This window comes from Callionymus lyra, chromosome 6 (genome assembly GCF_982586985.1).
Source record: "Callionymus lyra chromosome 6, fCalLyr1.hap1.1, whole genome shotgun sequence".
NCBI classification, from domain to species: Eukaryota; Metazoa; Chordata; class Actinopteri; order Syngnathiformes; family Callionymidae; genus Callionymus; species Callionymus lyra.
In genome coordinates, this window is record NC_141823.1 from 11,983,875 (window position 1) to 12,001,901 (window position 18,027).

Sequence of the window (18,027 nt, forward strand, 5' to 3'; positions counted from 1 at the left end):
CATGCTGTGTTTATTTGTTGCTTCTAGGAGTTCCAGAGAATGTTGTCCCAGTTGACCCCAGAACAGAGGAGGCTGGCGGAGAAACTAAAAAACATGTCTCTAAACAACATGCCTGGTTCGTGATGACTTATGATTGTGAGTTTCAATAGGCATCAAGATTTGATTCACACTTTATTCAACATTTTCCACAGTTGTCGCGGTGTCAACTCTGAAGTCGGGGGTTACAGAGAAGAGGGGTAACTGCATGAGGATGAGAGAGCAGCTGCAGTCTCTGGAGAAAGAAACTGCAGCTAAACTGGCAGAGATGGATCAATATAACAAAGACATGCAGGTGAGATATTTGTTGTAACATTTGCAGGTAACGTGCTGAATACTACATTAAAACAAACTGCAATTTCTTCACAGACTAGCATTAATTAAACACATTTCACCTTAATGCTGAATCAGCAGGAACTCTCTGCAACAAAACGGCCCATTTTAGAGTTTGTGTTTTACTCATTTTTGCTAGTTTACAAGATGCATAGTTTGAGTAAACGTGACCAAAAAGAGATAATTGAAAGGTGATTCATTTTCAAAAAAGAACTGATTTACTCATATAAGCTTGTGACAATTCAGAGTGTCATAATCAATCAATCAATCAACTGTCACAGTTACAATATCAATCATCTTTTCTTTTTTCAACGACCCGATTACAAATGCCTGCCAGACCCGTGGTTGGGAACCACTGATCTAGATGATCTCATGTCATAAATCTTTTGAAGGTCACGGTTACCACTCTCTGGTTTTACATGTAATTCCTTGATCTTTTTTTTGAATTCTGAACTAATTTGCTCTTGTCTTTCATCATTTAAGGAACCATTTAAAACCATCCTCTTACCCTCCTCTAATGTATTAAATCTCTGCTCTCTCTCGTACACCAGACCCCCTTCCCTCTCTCGCTTCTCACCCATCTCACACATCTTACATCTCTCACTTCTAACAGTCTGTGGCTGCTGAGGACTCTGTGCTTCAGGCTCTGCTCTGTCTGCTGTCCTGCCTCCGTAACCTCTTCTTCCTGCTGAAGGTTTTCTCTTCTGTTCTTCCAACCCTGGTCCTCATCTCTAACCCTTTATAATCCAAGTCTAAGAGTATGATCACATCACCTTACTTGTGGAAATGATATAATTTAATAAGTTGATTTATTAAAGCTGTAGATAAAGACTGACTTAGAAAAATGTTAAAATTGAATCAGAAATGAATGATGAAAAATTCACAATATAAAACACAAGTTTGATCAGTTTATTATAAATACTGAGCCTTTTGTGGCCATATTTAACTAATATATATAGTTTTCTGCCTAGTCAGGAAAAATATCTGTGCTTGATTTTTAAACATCAACATCGATATCTTAAATAAATAACTTGTGAATCTAAGAATCTACAATTGAAAGTCTCTGCTGATTGGGCTTGAAATGCTTTCAATTGATTTTCCTTAAAGAAGCTGGACTGTTTTTTGTAAAGCCAAAATGCAATGGTGACTTAAGTGAATGTGTATAAAGTAAAAGCCAAAGCAATCCTTTGATGTGTCCCTTTTTCATTCATTCCTTTTTAAATTGTATCATTTTGATGTTTTGAGTCTGTTTACCTCATCTGTGACCTCACGATTCTGTGTGTTTATCATCCTGCTCTTAATCAACAGTTCTTCAAATATTGTTTGTTCGTTAGGAACTTCGAGAAAGTCAGCAAAACCAGGAGGCAGCTCTGGAAAAACTACGTCACGTCAAAGAGGACAAAAGGCGTGAGCTGATGCGGCGGAAGGAACAGGAAGAGGAGAGGAGGAGACGGGAGGAGGAAAAGAAAAGGGAAGAAGAGAGGAGGCGCAAAGAGGAAGAGGAGGCGCAAAGGTTTGAATTTGTTTTCCGTAACGACTGCTCTTATTCCAGTTAAAAAACATATCTTCAACTCTCAATTTCAGGCGCATCAAAATGGAAAAGGACCGCCTGTTACAGGAGAAAATGAGGAAGGAAGAAGAGGAGCGACAGAGGAGGCTCCGGGAGGAAAGGGAGGCCAAACAAAGAGAGGAGGAAGAGGAGAGGAAAAGACAAGCTCTCATCCAGGCTGCCAAACTGGAGGCTGAAAGAGAACTCAGGGCGAAGGAGGAGGCGGAGCGAAAGAGGAGAGATGAGGAGGAAAGGAAAAAAAGGGAGGATGAGGAAAGGCAGAGGCAAATCGAGAGGCGGCGACAGGAGGAGGAGAGAAGGAAACTGGAAGAAGAGAGAAGACTCCTGGAGGAAGAAAGAAGGAAACTAGAGGAAGAGAGGAGGAGGGAGGAGAAGAGGAGAAAAGAAGAGGAGGAACGAGTCAAGCGGGAGGAAGAGAGGAAACGAATAGAAGAGGAGTGCAGGATAGAAAGAGAAAAGGATGAAGAGGAGAGAAGGAGACACAGGGCTGCTGAGGCGGCCATACGGGATTCCGACGAGCGGAAAAAGAGGGAAGATGAGGAGAAATTTAGGAGAGAGGAGGAAAGAAGAAAGAGAGAGGATGAGGAGCGCAAAAAGAAGGAGGAGGAAAGGAGAAAACTTAAACAACAACAGCAGCAAGAGGAAGAGAGGAGGAAGCTGGAGGAAGAGCAGAAAAAGAGGGCAGATGAAGACAGGGTGAGGAGAGTTAGGGAAGATGAGACGAAGAAAACAGAGGAGGAGAGGAAGAAAAAGGAGCAACCGCCGAGCGGAGGAAAGATAGACATCCAAGAGAAACTAACGGCGCTACTGCGTGGACTGGAGGAGAGAAAAGGTTGGTGAGCGTTTTAAAAACATGTGACAAACGTAAAAGTTCAACTGTTGCTCTCCAGGTGGACAACCCAGAGCTGCCCAGCACAGGAAGTCGGCTGCTCTCACCTCCTTCAAAGCACTTTACCCTTTCAACGCCCGAAACGCAGAGGAGTTGACCTTCAACGCTGACGACATGATCGAGGTGAGAAATGTCGCGACAAAATTGATGAACAAGAATCCGAAGCTAATTCTGTGTGTCTTCTGGCAGGTGGACGAGACGACGGAGCGCGAGGAGGGATGGTTGTACGGCAGCCGACAGGGAAAGATGGGCTGGTTCCCCGAGAGCTATGTGGAGAAAGTTCCGTCGTCGTCCGCCATCACTAATGCCGCCACTGCTCCTGCTGCTGTCACCGCCGCCGCTGTCGTGTCTCCGAAGTCTCTGCTGCAGTCGCAGCTGTCCAACGCTCTGGAGGCGGCGAAATCCGCTGGAACCAAATCTGCCTTCACACCGACCCACTCGCCACATCCGGCCCCCTCCGAAATGCAAGGACAGGTGAGCAGCACCCAGAATATATGTAGTCGATTAAACTCTGTGCTGTTGTATTGAACCGAGAGTGTCTCATATTAATGGTTATTTTCAACAAAAACTTGCTTGTTAAACTAGAGGACAAACGTATTCGAGACGATAAGTTGATTTTTGTGAATCATTTTAGTGTTTATAATGTTTCAGACAAGTAGTTCTCCGCTCCACTTTACTGACTAAGACCCTAATCAACAGAAAAAAATTGTTGTTTATTTAAATATAAAAACAAAAACAAATGGACTTAAAGTGTCTTAAATCAAATTCTCAAGTCAAAAAAAAGTAAACACTTAATAAGTAAGATTTTATGTCAAAATATCTGTTAACATTTATTGGTAACAAAATGTAAAGAACAATGATCAGTTGGAATTGTTGCACTTCAGAAAGAGACATTTGCAACATAGGGAAGTGTGAATTCAATGAGAATGAATTTTCCAGCCAACATTTTTCTACAGGATTTCTTTTATTTTTTTATTTTTTAGTTAAAATAAACATTTTGCTTAAATTGTTACCCAACATATATAATTGATGTGATGTTTTTTTTGTTGTTGTTGATATACTTATGTTGGTTTTAAATAAGATTTCAAATTACATTAAAAAAGGTAGTCTAAAAGACTTGACTTTAACTTGCCTTAAGCTGCAGGAACCCTGTGGTACCCTTCACTTTGAATAATTATTTGTGGTTAATAATTTCAATAATTTATGCTGTGTCAGGGCTTTAGGCCTAGTCTAGATAATTTAAAAGTGATTATTTTGGTGGACACTCGCACTAATGCTGTTTGTCCTGTAGCTGTTCTCTTACTGGTGTCACTCACGAGGCCACATACAAACGTGTTCCTGTATTTCCCTGCAGCAAGTGGTGGGTAACGTTCATGCTCGGGCCCTCTGCTCCTGGACCGCCAAGACCGACAACCACCTGAACTTCAACAAGGACGATTTGATCCAGGTCCTGGAGCAGCAGGAGAACTGGTGGCTCGGAGAGCTCAAGGGGCAAAAAGGCTGGTTCCCCAAATCCTACGTGACTCTGCTGGGTGACGATGAGACTTCAGAGTATGTACTGATTACATTTTAATTACACATCTTCATTTAGCTAAACTGGCTTTTAAAGCAATGTTTTTCTCGGTTGACTCGGTGCCGACAAAGTTATAGTCTCTTTGATCACTTAATTTGTATTCAACCATAGACCGTGAGTAGAGATGTGTTCTGGCAAGAATCTGGCGATACGATATGTATCACTATACAGGGGCAACCATACAATATATTTCAATACTGTGGTAACAAGGATAGGATTTGTATTATTGTCAAGTACTTGACTGCTGTGTTGCAGAATTTACAGACCACATGACTCTTCACAAAGTCGTAACTTCTGTCATTTGTTTTGAAACCAAAATATGTTCAAACATCAAATCTTAAAATCTGCTATAGCAACTGTATCCTCTCGTCCTCAGTCATCTCCGGGATCTCTCAGGATTTTATTGTTCCTTTAGTTCCGGAAGACGTAATGACTGCTGCAATCTAGTCAGAAGTTTAATTGCAACACAAAAATCAACTAATGCCGTGAATATTATATATTTTCATGTTAATTGTAAACATTTACACACACTTTATTGAAATATAACTTAAAAATAACTATGATATATAAATAAAACCAGATGCATTAAAAAGTGATACAGTGTTGGTAAATATGGATACAGTTTTGTGAATAAAGAAATTGCGATATTCAAGTGCATCAATATTTTCTAAAACCCCTAACAATCAGTATATTCTGTTAGTAAATAAGACGAGCTACCTCTGAAAAGTGTCTAGTATTATTTGGCTAATCCATATGTAATTAAAAATATATATATTTCGTCTGCAGCCTAAAGAGCATCTCATCAGACACGTCAGAGTCCAGTGACGGTCAACAACTGGAAGGTGAGCACCAGCAGCTGAAGGTTATTGTGTCGTGATGACCCTCCTACATGATCCTCGCCCTTGTTGCTCCTCCAGAGTTCGTGGCACTTTACACGTACGAGTCTCCCGAGCCCACGGATCTGACCTTCATGCAGGGAGACGTGGTCTTGGTGAGCAAGAAAGACGGGGAGTGGTGGCATGGCAGCATCGGCGACTCCGTCGGTGCGTTCCCCGGAAACTACGTGAAACCCAAAGAGGCAGATGTAAGAAGCTTTTTGATCAATTATAGCAAACATGGAAATGGTTAAATATCTTTCAACAGTGTTTCTAAATTTTATTTCTCTCTGAAATTGTTGTTTTAGGCCTCAAGCACAACTGGGAAGAAGAAGCAAGGTATTTTTTACTACATTATAAATATTCAAAACTTCTGTTTGTTATTTAAAATCTTAATGATGGATTTGTGTGTTCAAAGAAATCGCTCAGGTCATCAGGCCATATTCCTCCACTGGCCAACAGCAGCTCAGTCTGGAAAATGGTCAACTTATTGTCGTCCTGGCCAAAAATCCCTCCGGCTGGTGGCTCGGAGAACTGCAGGTACGTTGAAGATTCATGCTTTAAAATGTCAGGTATATCATCAGAACATTGAATCTAACATTTAGAACGTTGAACCTTTGAATTTGTTTAATGAAATGTTTAGTTTTTTTCCATTTAATTATTATTTTTTAATTGTTTAATTTAATCATTTGTATTTTAAAAGGCTAAATTGTTTTTGTTTTTTTAATAAGTTAATAAAAAAATCGAATATTCTCAAAATTAATTATTTACTTTGTATCAATAATCCTATTCAAGTAATTTAGGGAAGAAAAATTAAATGTGTATATATATATTCCAATAATTCAAAAATACTTACATATATTAAACTAAAAAAACGAACAACAGTTAATATACAATGTAAATTTAAATGTATTCAAATTACAATATACAAATTTAATTTAATTATTCAATAAAAACAAATATAACCTTTCAATATAGAAATTATTGAAATAAATTATTACAAAAACATTTTTAAAAAAAATCACTACACAATTAAAAGTTTCAACATTAAAATGTTAGATTAACCACCCAATATTCAGATGCCACTGAAATACTTCCATATTAATATGTAACAAAGTTACTGATCACGTGTTGTTCTCAGGCTCGTGGGAAGAGGCGTCAGAAAGGCTGGTTTCCTTCATCTAATGTCAAAATATTGGGCTCCAGCAGTGGAAAATCCACACCAGCACCACAAACAGGTAGTTTTGCTCAAGAGACTACAGTAGAAGCAGCCGTCAAGATGAGCGCTCTGTATTGAATGTCTTGTGCGTTTAAGTCTGCCAGGTCATCGCTATATACGACTACAAAGCCGCCAACGAAGACGAAATGAGCTTCTCAAAAGGTCAGCTCATTAACGTCCTGGACAAGAATGACCCCGACTGGTGGAGAGGAGAGATCAACGGCACCACAGGCTTGTTCCCGTTCAACTACGTGAAGATGACCACGGCCGACTTTGACCCGAGCCAACAGTGTAAGTAAAGCACTTGAACGTCTTAAAAAAAAAACTCCATTTTGCTTTTGGTTTCCATCAAGCAGAGCCACATTTTTATTTTGAAAATGTTTCGCTGATTAGTGAAGAATTCTCATTGCTGGTTTTATACTCTTATTTCATGGAAAAAACTAGTAAAAGGAAAAGAGATCGTCAACTAATTGTGTTCCTGGAGGGATAAAGGAGGTCTGCTAAAGATGGGTCAGACAGAAATAGAACCAGAAAAAGTTTTAACCTCAACCTTGCATGATGCTTTCAGCTACTACTTCTTCACTTTCACAAGTCTTCATCCTCATCATTTTCTAGAATGGTTCTTTCTTCAGCCTACCTTTTTCACTTTAAACCCTTTTTCCCCTTTTTCTTCCCTACTTTTTTCCCTTCTTCTAGGGCGGTAGAAAATCCTCCTTCCTTCACCTCCTCTTCCCAGCTTCAATGAGCCCCACTTTCTCTAGCCGCTTCATAGGGGTGATCACACCGTCTACTCATAGCTCCCACCTACCCATCCATCTACCACAATGAGTGATGCAGAGTGGAAAAAAAAGTTGAATTTAACCTTGATTCCTGCGAGCCTTATTCTTCTTGATAAAGCATATAGGTGCCAAATAAATATATTTTGAACAAGAACATTCTTCTTGTTGCTTTTGTCTTTTTTTCCCAAACTCTTTTTTCACCGTTATCTTTCTCCCATAAGATGACTTTCTTTCTCCTGTTGCTGCATTTCAAAATCTGCTTCATCAAAGTCTACTCGACTGTTTCCACACGACACAGACATCACATGAAGAGCTGACTCACGGGTGTGGAATTTCTTTCCAATGATGACATGTCAGTTTTTCATATAACTGCGAGCTTAAGTGACTTTAAATGATGTCTCGCTTCACTGTAACCAGAAACCGAAAGAAAGAGAAAAATCACAAATGCTTTTTAAAGTGATTTCATGGTTATATTATGGAAGTATGTCATTGATATTAGAATATTGACTAGTTGAAATATTATACTTTGATTTTTTTTATTGAAATGTTGTTGAATTTTAAGCATATAAAAGTTGAATTTATTCTTATAATTGAACAAAAAAAAGGATCGTTATTACACATAGTCTGATATATAAAAATAAAAAAACAATGTCTAAATTCAATGTATTTTTTTTTAATTTATAGCGAATTAAATTCAATATAAAATGGTTGCATTAATAGTCCCACCATGATTAGCTGTTTCTCGGTACTCTATTGGTAATGTCTGTAATGTCTGGTGGCACAATGATGCCAACATTTCTTTATTGAAATTAAAAGGCTATTCATTCATAAATACTAAATTGAGAACATGTTTTTTAAATGGAAAACTATGTGTAAATAAATAACAATATCAATACGAAAAAATTCAAAGTTCCAACATTTTAAACGGTAATGTCAACCATTCATTATTCTGATGGCACTGATATACATCCGTATCGTACAGATGCTGTCTTCATAATGTTTCAATGCATTCTTAGACGGATACTGTGCGTGTAAAACATCTACCAAAAAAAAAAGAAAATGTCACAAATACATTTTATCAAAATCAACAAAGGGTTTAATTGATTGTACTTTTGTTTATATTTTTCTTCATATAGTGATAATGTTGTTAGGTAATCATGAACTGATCTCTATCGTGACAATTTAAATGGTTTAACTGCTCATGTAAGGCTAAGATACTCCGACTGCACCTCATGTGGTAAATTAATGTTTGACCTTCAGAGAGAGAATTTATTTTTAAAAATGCTCCGAGGGTGTGTTAAACAATAGTGGATTGATTTCATTCAACACCTTCAAATGAAGTTATAGATCCATGTGCTCACAAGTCATCAGTTCTCCATTACAAAGCTACATATGCTTCTCCTAAAGTTCCTGTAAGAAGGACAGATGAGAGAGAAAAAGTAAAAGAATCCTCCTTCCTGTTTTGGCCAAAACAGAATTAGTCCCCAGACATGGAGCTGTATCAGCCACATGAAGATAAGAGAAGCTTATTTGGTGACGAAGACGTCCTTGTGATTATTTCAATGCTCCAAACTGACCTGAGAACATTCAGTCTGCAATCTTAAAGTCTAAGACGATGACTTTAGAAAACCGATTTAACTTTCTGCAACTTTGGAGTGAGTCCGATGTGGAGTTTAAAAAGGAGGAGGAGGAGGGAGGAGAGGAGTTTGCTCAGCAGTCAGTCAGTTCGAGGTGTTTTGGTCAACGGTCTTTAACAGGTGAGTTCCTGTGTCGGGCTAGAAATTCTTCTTCTTTCTTCCTCTTAACAAAAATATAAAGCCTTGAAAATGGGACCACATTTGGACCATTGGACTCGTGTTAATCTATAACACTGAGCCTCGAATTGTTACACTTGGATTTACACAATGTACCTGAGGACATGTGTATAAACTGTGGGAGGAAACCAGAGTGTTCAAAGGAATCTTGTGTCGTCACGATAAATGAATGAGAACTGGCAGTGCCTTGAACGTCCAGCAGATGTCGTCGTAACAAGTCATCTTTGTTAAAGTAATTTAAAATGATGTCGGCTAATTGTGAGTCTCTCTGACGTGTGAAGGGTGTGCAGACCTGAACAGCCTGGACACGCTGAGCCCGCAGGAGAAGAAGAGGCAGGGTTACATCCACGAGCTGATCCAGACTGAGGAGCGTTACGTGGAAGACTTGCAGGTGGTTCTGGAGGTGAGAAGGAGCTTTAACATGACTCCAAATACATTTATGAAGTCAAAACATGCAAGTGTTCGTTTAACAGATGCTACAACATTCTGTCACAACAGCAGCAAATTTGAAATTAGATTAATTCTCCTGAGGACGTTCCACATTAAACCCATAATGACTCCAACGAAGCATGATGACCTCACATTTATTTAACCATTTTATTGTCACTTGTAACTCCAACCAGATCTACGATTACCTTTTACAACATCTGATAGTTTTTAATTTACATATTATCATTTATTTATTATGAGTTATGATATACATCAATGAAGATGAAATGTACAATCAAATATAGTTTTGAGAGACATTAATTAGGTCTTGAAATTGGACCAAAAGAATCACATTCATGGTAACAGAAGGTCTCATGATATACAAGAAATATAACACTTAATAATACTGTTGAGAATTAACACATTTATTTTTTCGAGCATCTGTAAAATATGTATTTATTTGTAAATAGAGAAGAAAGAAAGCAAAAAAGAACATTTGACAAAAAACAAAAGTAGTAGTAAAAAATCTTCTTTTTTTAATTTCCTACCACTTTTTAATAATTCCTCAGTTAGTAGTAAATTACCAAATATTTCTACACAGATATCCTTATAATCCTTATTACCTAAGCACTCATAGCAATACATGACATTTCTACGTAGAATAAATATCTATATCGACTTGTAATTATAAAATAAGATTATACTACATGCATATCCTTGAAAAAAAAATTAAATGTATAACACCATGTTACACCATATTATGTGATATAGTAAAACTATGTATGCATATACTGAGCAGATATTCATTTTAGTACATAATATATAGTCAAGTTAAGTTAATTGGTATAAAACCAACCACACTTTTCTTCTTCTAGATGTGTTCCTCATCATTATTAGTTAATTTAACCATAATTATATATATATTAATGTATTGATATGCACATGATTTTCATATTTAACATCCATTCACTGTAAAGTGGGATCAGTTGTAAATCTTACCTGGTCTTTCAGGTTTTCTACAAGCCCATGTCCGTGTCCGGACGACTAAATAACACGGAGATGGATATGATCTTCGTCAACTGGAGCGAGCTGAAGGAATGCAATAATAGATTTCTCAGGTATGGATTAAAATGAATGTGTTTTATTTGTCTTCTGGTCAATTTCATGTCGTGACTCTGTCATTCCTGCTGTTGGTCTGTAGAGCGTTACAGGGTCGTAAGAAGAACGGCGGGGAGAACATGCCGGTGCAGATGATCGGAGACATCCTGGCGGCTGAACTGTCCCACATGCAGCCCTACATACGCTTCTGCTCCTGTCAGATCAACGGAGCTTCTCTGCTGCAGACTCGCACTGACAACGAGCCAGACTTCAAACTCTTCCTCAAGGTAAGAGACTCACAACAAGTGTAATGAGTATCTTTGTTTCCTGAATCCCTGCCGACATCTCGACAAATTGTTTCTTTTGTCCACATTAGAAAATCGCCTCCGACTACAGGTGTAAAGGAATGCCGCTGTCCAGCTTCCTGCTGAAGCCCATGCAGAGGATCACACGCTACCCACTGCACATCAAAAACGTAGGCCTCGCTGCTCATGACCGTGTCTGCGTTTGAACTTCCTGTGACCTTGCACTGAGATCAAGAATGTTATTTCTTCTCTCATTGTTATACGTGTCTGTGTGCAGATCCTGGAGTGCACAGCTGAAGGCCACACTGACCAGGGTCCTCTTAAAGAGGCTTTGGAGCGAGCAGAGGAACTTTGTAAGCAGGTACAACCAAACATCTTGTTTCAACACTTTCATATATTTTTATATTTTAACTTTGTGTTGCCTCGACCTACAAACGGAACAAGATACAGCATTTCTTGACTATTTTAATGTCTTACTACTTAAGATTTTTACTTAATAGTAATAATAAACTGACTTAACTTTGAATTAAGTACTTTTAAACTTAAATTAAAACATTTGTTATACCTTCATAGGGTAGATATCTGCAACACAATCCATATACAGGGGCAACTACACGATATATTGATATACTGTAGTACAAGGATATATTTGTAGTATCTTCGAGTACTTGACTCTGGTGTTGCAGAATTTACAGACTAAATGACTCTTGACAAAGTCGTAACTGCTATCATTTGTTTTGAAACCAAAATATGTCCAAACATCAGCCTTGAAAGTTGACTGTATCCTCTCGTCCTCAGTCATCGCTGGGCTCTCACAGGATTTCATTGTTTATTTAGCTGCAGAGAATATAATGACTGCAGCCATCTAGCGGCTGGAAGTTTATTTGCAACACAAAAATGAACAAATGCTGAAAATATTTGCGTGTTAATTGTAAATAAAAAAAAATCCAGACAGTATTGTTGAATATATACACAGTATTGTGAAAATCATTGTGTTGTTTAAGTGTATCAATATTATCTTACACCCATAGTATCTTTATACCTGAGAACATAAAAGATTTCAGTCTGGCTCTAAATAAATGAAGTACAAGGAAATGAATCCACAAAAGAATTGACAAGAGTAATTTACAGATACTCTAATACTGTACAGTAACGTAACATTTGTACTTTACTCTCGACCCCCCCCTCACAGCTCACCTTTTTATTCTGGTTATGAGTTTGTTTTCCGAGTGTTGCTTGTGTGTTCTGCAGGTCAATGAAGGGGTGCGGGATCAGGAGAACTCGGACCGGCTGGAGTGGATCCAGAAACATGTCCAGTGTGACGGCGTTACTGAGGTAAATCCACTTTCACATTTTGAATTTTTGGAGTTTATTTGTCTTTTTTTTTTCTGACACAGAATCTATTTTTCAACTCTCTCACCAACTCTTTGGGTCCGAGGAAGTTGCTACACAGCGGAAAGGTAACTAGTCTTCTTGGTTAATAAAGCCCCCGCCAGACTCCATCGAGCACCGACCTGATCACTGTGTTTACTGTCCAGATGTTCAAGGTGAAGAGCAACAAAGAACTGTGGGCCTTCCTCTTCAACGATCTCCTGCTCTTGACTCACTCTGGGAAACAGTTCTCGTCGTCTGGCGTGGATAAACTGTACAGCAGCAGAAGTAACGCTCAGCTCAAGATGTACAAACCGGTAAGAGACTCTTTTAACTCCAGCTGGTGAAAGCAATTGTTTGCTTTATCAGGTGTGTTTTTGTACCAGTGAAGCATTAATAATACACAGTGTGGAGGATGTGGGCTCGTATCTCGAGATGTATATGAACCTCTGTAGTTTGAGTAATAGCATTCACCAGAAATGGATTAAACTCGATAAACTTCCCAAATTGCTGTAACAAAACCAGGACTCTTCCCTCTACTGTCAATCACATCTGTCCGGGTGTTGATCTGCTGTTCTTGGGATCTTTAGTCAGATGTGGAGAGTTCTTCTTAAGCAGTTGTACCCACTTCTGTTTAGTGGGACATTTTAAATGTGAAAAAACTTTTTGTGGATTAGTTGAGTTGTGATTGCTTGTGAGGTGTCGTTCCTTTACAATACACTCTTGGTAACGGTGACCTGGAATCAACCAGAAAAGCTGCTGCTTTCCTGCAAAGGATGCTTTGCCGCCCAGCCCACTCTGCAATTAACTCTATTAAATACAGTATCAGAACATTAAATTTTATTATTGTTATTTCATTATAATTATATTTGAAATATTTACAGTTGGAAATATTTCTACTTAACATTTTATTTCATATTGTCTAATCGGCACTTTGCAAAAGCATTTCAACTCGGCAATGAATTGGAAATGGGTTTTCATTAGTCAGACCAGACTAATCAACATTTTAAATCGTTTCATGGACCAAAAACTAAATTAAATTCTAAAAGTGAGAAAATGGAGACTTAAACGATCTTTAACGTTAAGAAGATGGTGCCTTTCCATGACGTCCTCTGTCTGACTCTGTAACATATTCACACTTTTTAGTATTGACTTTTGACTGTGTTTTTAAAAACTATATTTAACACCTGGAACTCTGTACAGGGACACTATGGGAGAGAGGATAGATGAATCACTTGTTGTTGTTGTTGTTGTTGGATTAACTCAGAAGTCAAAATACAAGTTGATGCAAAATTGTCAATCAATGTTGTCGTCTTGATGTGACAGTGTGAACCTGTCACTCTGAGTGCTGAGGCACACGCACACACACACACACACACGCACACACGCACACACACGCACACGTTCGCCTTCAATCCTCTGAGACCAAATTAAAGATTCAGAGGTTTTACAGTCGGCTCTGCTGCCAATAGAACAGCTACACTGCTGCCATTATTAATGCAGGATAAATATTCTTGTTATTCTGAACGAAATAATCTATTGTAATGTTAAGTTATTTTCATTTGTTTGTATTCAAGGTTCTTAGTGAGTTTGTTGAAGAAGTTTTTAGGATTCATGTTTAAATAAAATAATAATCTAAAGTTCAGGACCAATGGTGTCTGAAAACATGGAGTTTGCATGAGTTCCTGCTCAAGTTCGTTCTTCTCTCCTCGCAGCCTGTCCTGCTGAATGAAGTCCTGGTCAAGCTGCCGGATCCTTCCAGCGACGAGCCCGTTTTCCACATTTCACACATCGACCGAGTCTACATTCTCCGGACGGAGAACATCAACGAACGGTAGCTGTCGTAACATCACTGAAGACCCGTCGAAGAAGTGGTTTTAATCTTCTGTGTTTGTTTGTTTCCAGGACCTCCTGGGTCCAGAAGATCAAGGCTGCGTCGGAGGAGTTTATTGAGACGGAGAAAAGTAAAAGAGAAAAAGCATATCAAGGTCTGTTTCATTTATTCAACAGTTTTCTTGTTATTTGAAGTTCAATTTTAGCTGAGTGAACTTTTTCTTATAAGTGTTTCTATTTCTAGTAGTTTTAGGACCATCAAGGAACGAATGGAAAAAAAAAATTAAAAATACTAAATTATATGTGTTATTATAAAAATACATTTAAGTGTAATGATGCAATATGATTATAGAAATAAAAGCCTATTTGTATTGTTTTTATATACCTTTTTATTTTAATGATACAATAACCATTTGCCACAATAGTAAATTTGATTTTAAAGCAATTTTTAATTTCAATTAATATATTTTGAAGGACAAAAAACAGGAATGAAGGCCAGTGGCATCGGTCGACTTCTTGTCACCATCTTGGAAGCCACTGAACTGAAGGCAGGAAAGTCAAACGGTGAGATTTAAATACTTTTTCTCTGTATAACCGAGTTCTCTTTGTTGACCCGATCTTTTTTTTTTCTTCTTCTCTTTATTCCTGTATCTTCAGGTAAAAGTAACCCCTTCTGCGAGGTCACCATGGGGTCGCAGCTCTTCACCTCCAGAACCATACACGACACTCTCAACCCAAAGTGGAATTTCAACTGTCAGTTCCACATCAAAGATCTGTACCAGGACGTCCTGTGCATCACCATCCAGGAGAACAACCAGTTCTCGCCCGACGGTCGGTCGTCTTCTCCCCTCGCAGTCTTTCACGTTCTCTCTGCTCCACTCACTCGTTTCATCCACTCTTTCATCAGACTTCCTGGGTCGTACCGAGGTTCCCGTGGCCACGATAAAGAAAGAGCTGGAGAACAAGGGCTCGATAACCAGACGGCTCCTGTTGCACGAGGTTCCCACCGGGGAAATCTGGGTCCGCCTCGACCTGCAGCTCTTCAATGGGAAATAGTCACGTGACGAGCTGATCTTTTTGCTATGACTTGTTTCTCACATCTTGCCTTACTTTTTTAAATGATAACCACGACTTCAATAACTGACATCAGAGGAATATTTTGTCCTCGAACAAGGGAATCCTGGAAGTGGAAAGAGGCGGATGTTTAGAAGTTTAAAGAACTCAGGATGTAAGTCTGTCACTGTTAAAATGTCCAAAAATAAATCTGTAAATCAAATGCAACTTAAGTAAAATATGTTTGCCTTGATGTGCAGCGTTCTTTGATTTTAAATGAAATTTCTTTTTCTTTTTTTGCGGGGGATCTTTTTGGGCGGTGATAAGGACGGTTCATCTGAAGGTTGATCTTCTGTGTCTGTGTGTGAAAGTCCATCTCAAAAATACAACAGCACCTGCTTGATGTTGTTATGGGAACAGATCTGTCGCCCACTCTGTGACTCAAGTTGTTGTCGCTTGTTATGGAAAGTAATTTAAACGTGAGGTTTCTGTGTATTATTTCCTTCGCTCTTTCTCCTCTGTTTGAAGCTAATGTGTCATATTTATTTGTAAATTTTGTGTTTTGACTGTCCAAAGATCAGCCATAACGTTGGTGTGTTTTTTTGTTGCGAAGGTTACACTGTAGTACATTTGGGGCTTTTTTCTTTTTGTCCAATATACTGTTGTTACTTTTGTTTTCTCCTCAACAGCTGCTTTTTACATACAAGGATTTTGATTTGTTGTAATTGTGCAAGAGAATGGGAGAGAATGTTCTTTCAGTGTGCACTGAACTGCTGTGCTGCCTTTTGCCTTCAACTATTCTGGGCACCATCGGTCTGTACCTGCTGTTTTTACTCTGGGTTTATTAACAAATTAAAGAAGTTTAAAATGACATTTTGTTATTTTTCCATTTTATAAGGGTGATTTTAACATGCACTGGAATAATACTGTAGTTAAATATCGACTTAGATTTTTTTTTTCTAAGATACACAATAAATATGTGTGAAGATGAAGTCACATGTATTTTGACCTGCCTGTACCTGACAAGTGGATGAAGATAAGTCAATTAATTCTAGCAAAGTCTGTCCGAATTTGGGTTTTTATTTACCAAAAACGAATGTAGATTAATTGTTTTGTGCAACAAATTTCAAAGCAACATGTTTGTATGTTGCTGCGGACTGCTAGCATTAGCAACTGGCTAGTAGGATAGCTGTTAGCATGTTATACATTTTTAACGTTATCAAAAACATTGTATTTAAATATAAAGTCTTTATTGACAGTTACATAGATACATTTTCTTTCGAATTTGACCCACATTTCTAATGGAAAGAACAAGTGTTTACGTTAGTAGTTTAGACTGTTAGCTAGTACTTTAGCGGTTAGCCTGTGTTTAGCTTCATGTCTAGCTAATGCTAGAAGTGAAAAAAACACAGATAATATTTTTTAAACAGTGATAATTTATTGTCTATTTTGTTTTCTCTGGCTAGAGATAGTTTTCAGTTCATGTCAACATTGAGTATTTGTGAACATTAAGTGTGTGTATAATAATAATTTGAAGGTTAATTTTTGTCAGAACTCAAAGAGTATGAAGTTTGTTGTTATTTTATCACACCTGAGTTTGAATTAAAAGTGAAACATTTATTTTCAAATATGGTTTGTTTCTTCTGCCAGAAGAGTCTCTGTGTGATAAACAAATCCACTTCTTCACCCTCCTTTGGTTCTGGACCGACCGTCGTGATGTAATTGGGCTGACGGTTGAACAGCTGCTCACACATCTGAACCCACAACTGTCCAGGACCCAGCTGGACCCAGACTCCTGCAGCGGCACCTTCAATACACAGAACGATGCAAGGCAAGAGTGTTATTACTAATACTATTTTAGAACGTGTTGGTAAAAAGTGCCGTCGTCTGAGCATCACCTTCAACATACAACTGGCTCGTCCAGTTCTTCAGGTCACCACTGTATCTTCTGTCGACACATTATTTTGTATTTTTAATAGTATTGATATTCCTGAGCGCCAAGGCAAATGAATAATGTTATTATTATCAGGAGATTCAGAACATCCTGTTTCAAAAAAAGTCCTTCAATCCGTCTGCTGTTTGAATCATAACCAGTTTAGTTGTTTAATTATTGAATATTCATTCATTATTTATTGACATTATATTTTAGTTTTCCCTCTTTATAAAACGACTTTAATATACAAGTCACTTATTTTATTTCATCAATTCTATTGTGTAATGTAAGTAAGTAAGTCATTTTTATTTGTATAGTGCTTTTCCAGACCAGGGTCACAAAGCGCAATCAAAACAATATTTAATAAAGTATATACTTTAAAGGTCAAGATAAAACTGAGAACACAACAGGAGTTCGAGAAAATCAAGGAAAAGCCTGAACAAATAGAAACGTCTTAAGATGTTTCTTAAAGGAGTCAGTAGATCCATCAAGCGCAAAGAGAGAGGAAGATCGTTCCAAAGCTTATCCATGACCCCAGAAAAATCAGTGTTTTCACAAATAATGGCAATAGAAATTATCTGATTTCTGATTATTATTACTCATTATTACTTAATTGTTGACATCATTAGTGTTAGTTGTGGTATTATTTTTTGTGTTATGATTATAACTATCATTATTTTCCATCTCTTGTGCAATTGTGTTGCTTACTAGAAAAATTATTGATGCCTTGAAATTCCCTCCAATGAGGAAAGTAACACAAGGATTATAAATCATTTTAACCTGTTTTCAGCATATACTATAGTATAGTGGATTTACTCTTAAAGCTTCTCCAGATTTAATTCCCAGAGGAAATAGAATGAAATCATAGAGACAAAAGTACAGCGAAGTAGTGACATGTGCACGAAGGACGACTCTGA

The 18,027-nt window shown here is 37.9% G+C and overlaps 1 protein-coding gene across 2 annotated transcripts in view; it reads left to right on the top strand.

The window, feature by feature from the left end:
- The window catches only part of itsn2b (intersectin 2b), a 29,346-nt gene extending 13,298 nt beyond the window's left edge, over positions 1 to 16,048 (top strand). Inside the window, exons 15-41 of one of the 2 annotated variants that reach the window (XM_087793623.1) lie at positions 28 to 115; positions 192 to 331; positions 983 to 1,063; positions 1,704 to 1,882; positions 1,954 to 2,771; positions 2,830 to 2,951; positions 3,018 to 3,302; positions 4,183 to 4,379; positions 5,188 to 5,243; positions 5,319 to 5,485; positions 5,585 to 5,615; positions 5,695 to 5,816; positions 6,418 to 6,514; positions 6,592 to 6,786; positions 9,370 to 9,491; positions 10,529 to 10,635; positions 10,719 to 10,902; positions 10,992 to 11,090; positions 11,198 to 11,281; positions 12,172 to 12,255; positions 12,318 to 12,380; positions 12,459 to 12,608; positions 14,007 to 14,125; positions 14,197 to 14,279; positions 14,599 to 14,688; positions 14,782 to 14,955; positions 15,032 to 16,048. In XM_087793623.1, coding sequence (XP_087649749.1) covers positions 28 to 115; positions 192 to 331; positions 983 to 1,063; positions 1,704 to 1,882; positions 1,954 to 2,771; positions 2,830 to 2,951; positions 3,018 to 3,302; positions 4,183 to 4,379; positions 5,188 to 5,243; positions 5,319 to 5,485; positions 5,585 to 5,615; positions 5,695 to 5,816; positions 6,418 to 6,514; positions 6,592 to 6,786; positions 9,370 to 9,491; positions 10,529 to 10,635; positions 10,719 to 10,902; positions 10,992 to 11,090; positions 11,198 to 11,281; positions 12,172 to 12,255; positions 12,318 to 12,380; positions 12,459 to 12,608; positions 14,007 to 14,125; positions 14,197 to 14,279; positions 14,599 to 14,688; positions 14,782 to 14,955; positions 15,032 to 15,180 — 4,086 coding nt within the window. In that variant the 3' untranslated portion in view covers positions 15,181 to 16,048. The remainder of the gene's footprint in view (positions 1 to 27; positions 116 to 191; positions 332 to 982; positions 1,064 to 1,703; positions 1,883 to 1,953; positions 2,772 to 2,829; positions 2,952 to 3,017; positions 3,303 to 4,182; positions 4,380 to 5,187; positions 5,244 to 5,318; positions 5,486 to 5,584; positions 5,616 to 5,694; positions 5,817 to 6,417; positions 6,515 to 6,591; positions 6,787 to 9,369; positions 9,492 to 10,528; positions 10,636 to 10,718; positions 10,903 to 10,991; positions 11,091 to 11,197; positions 11,282 to 12,171; positions 12,256 to 12,317; positions 12,381 to 12,458; positions 12,609 to 14,006; positions 14,126 to 14,196; positions 14,280 to 14,598; positions 14,689 to 14,781; positions 14,956 to 15,031) is intronic. The other variant, XM_087793624.1, reaches the window with a different exon arrangement.
- Positions 16,049 to 18,027: the final 1,979 nt, after the last annotated feature.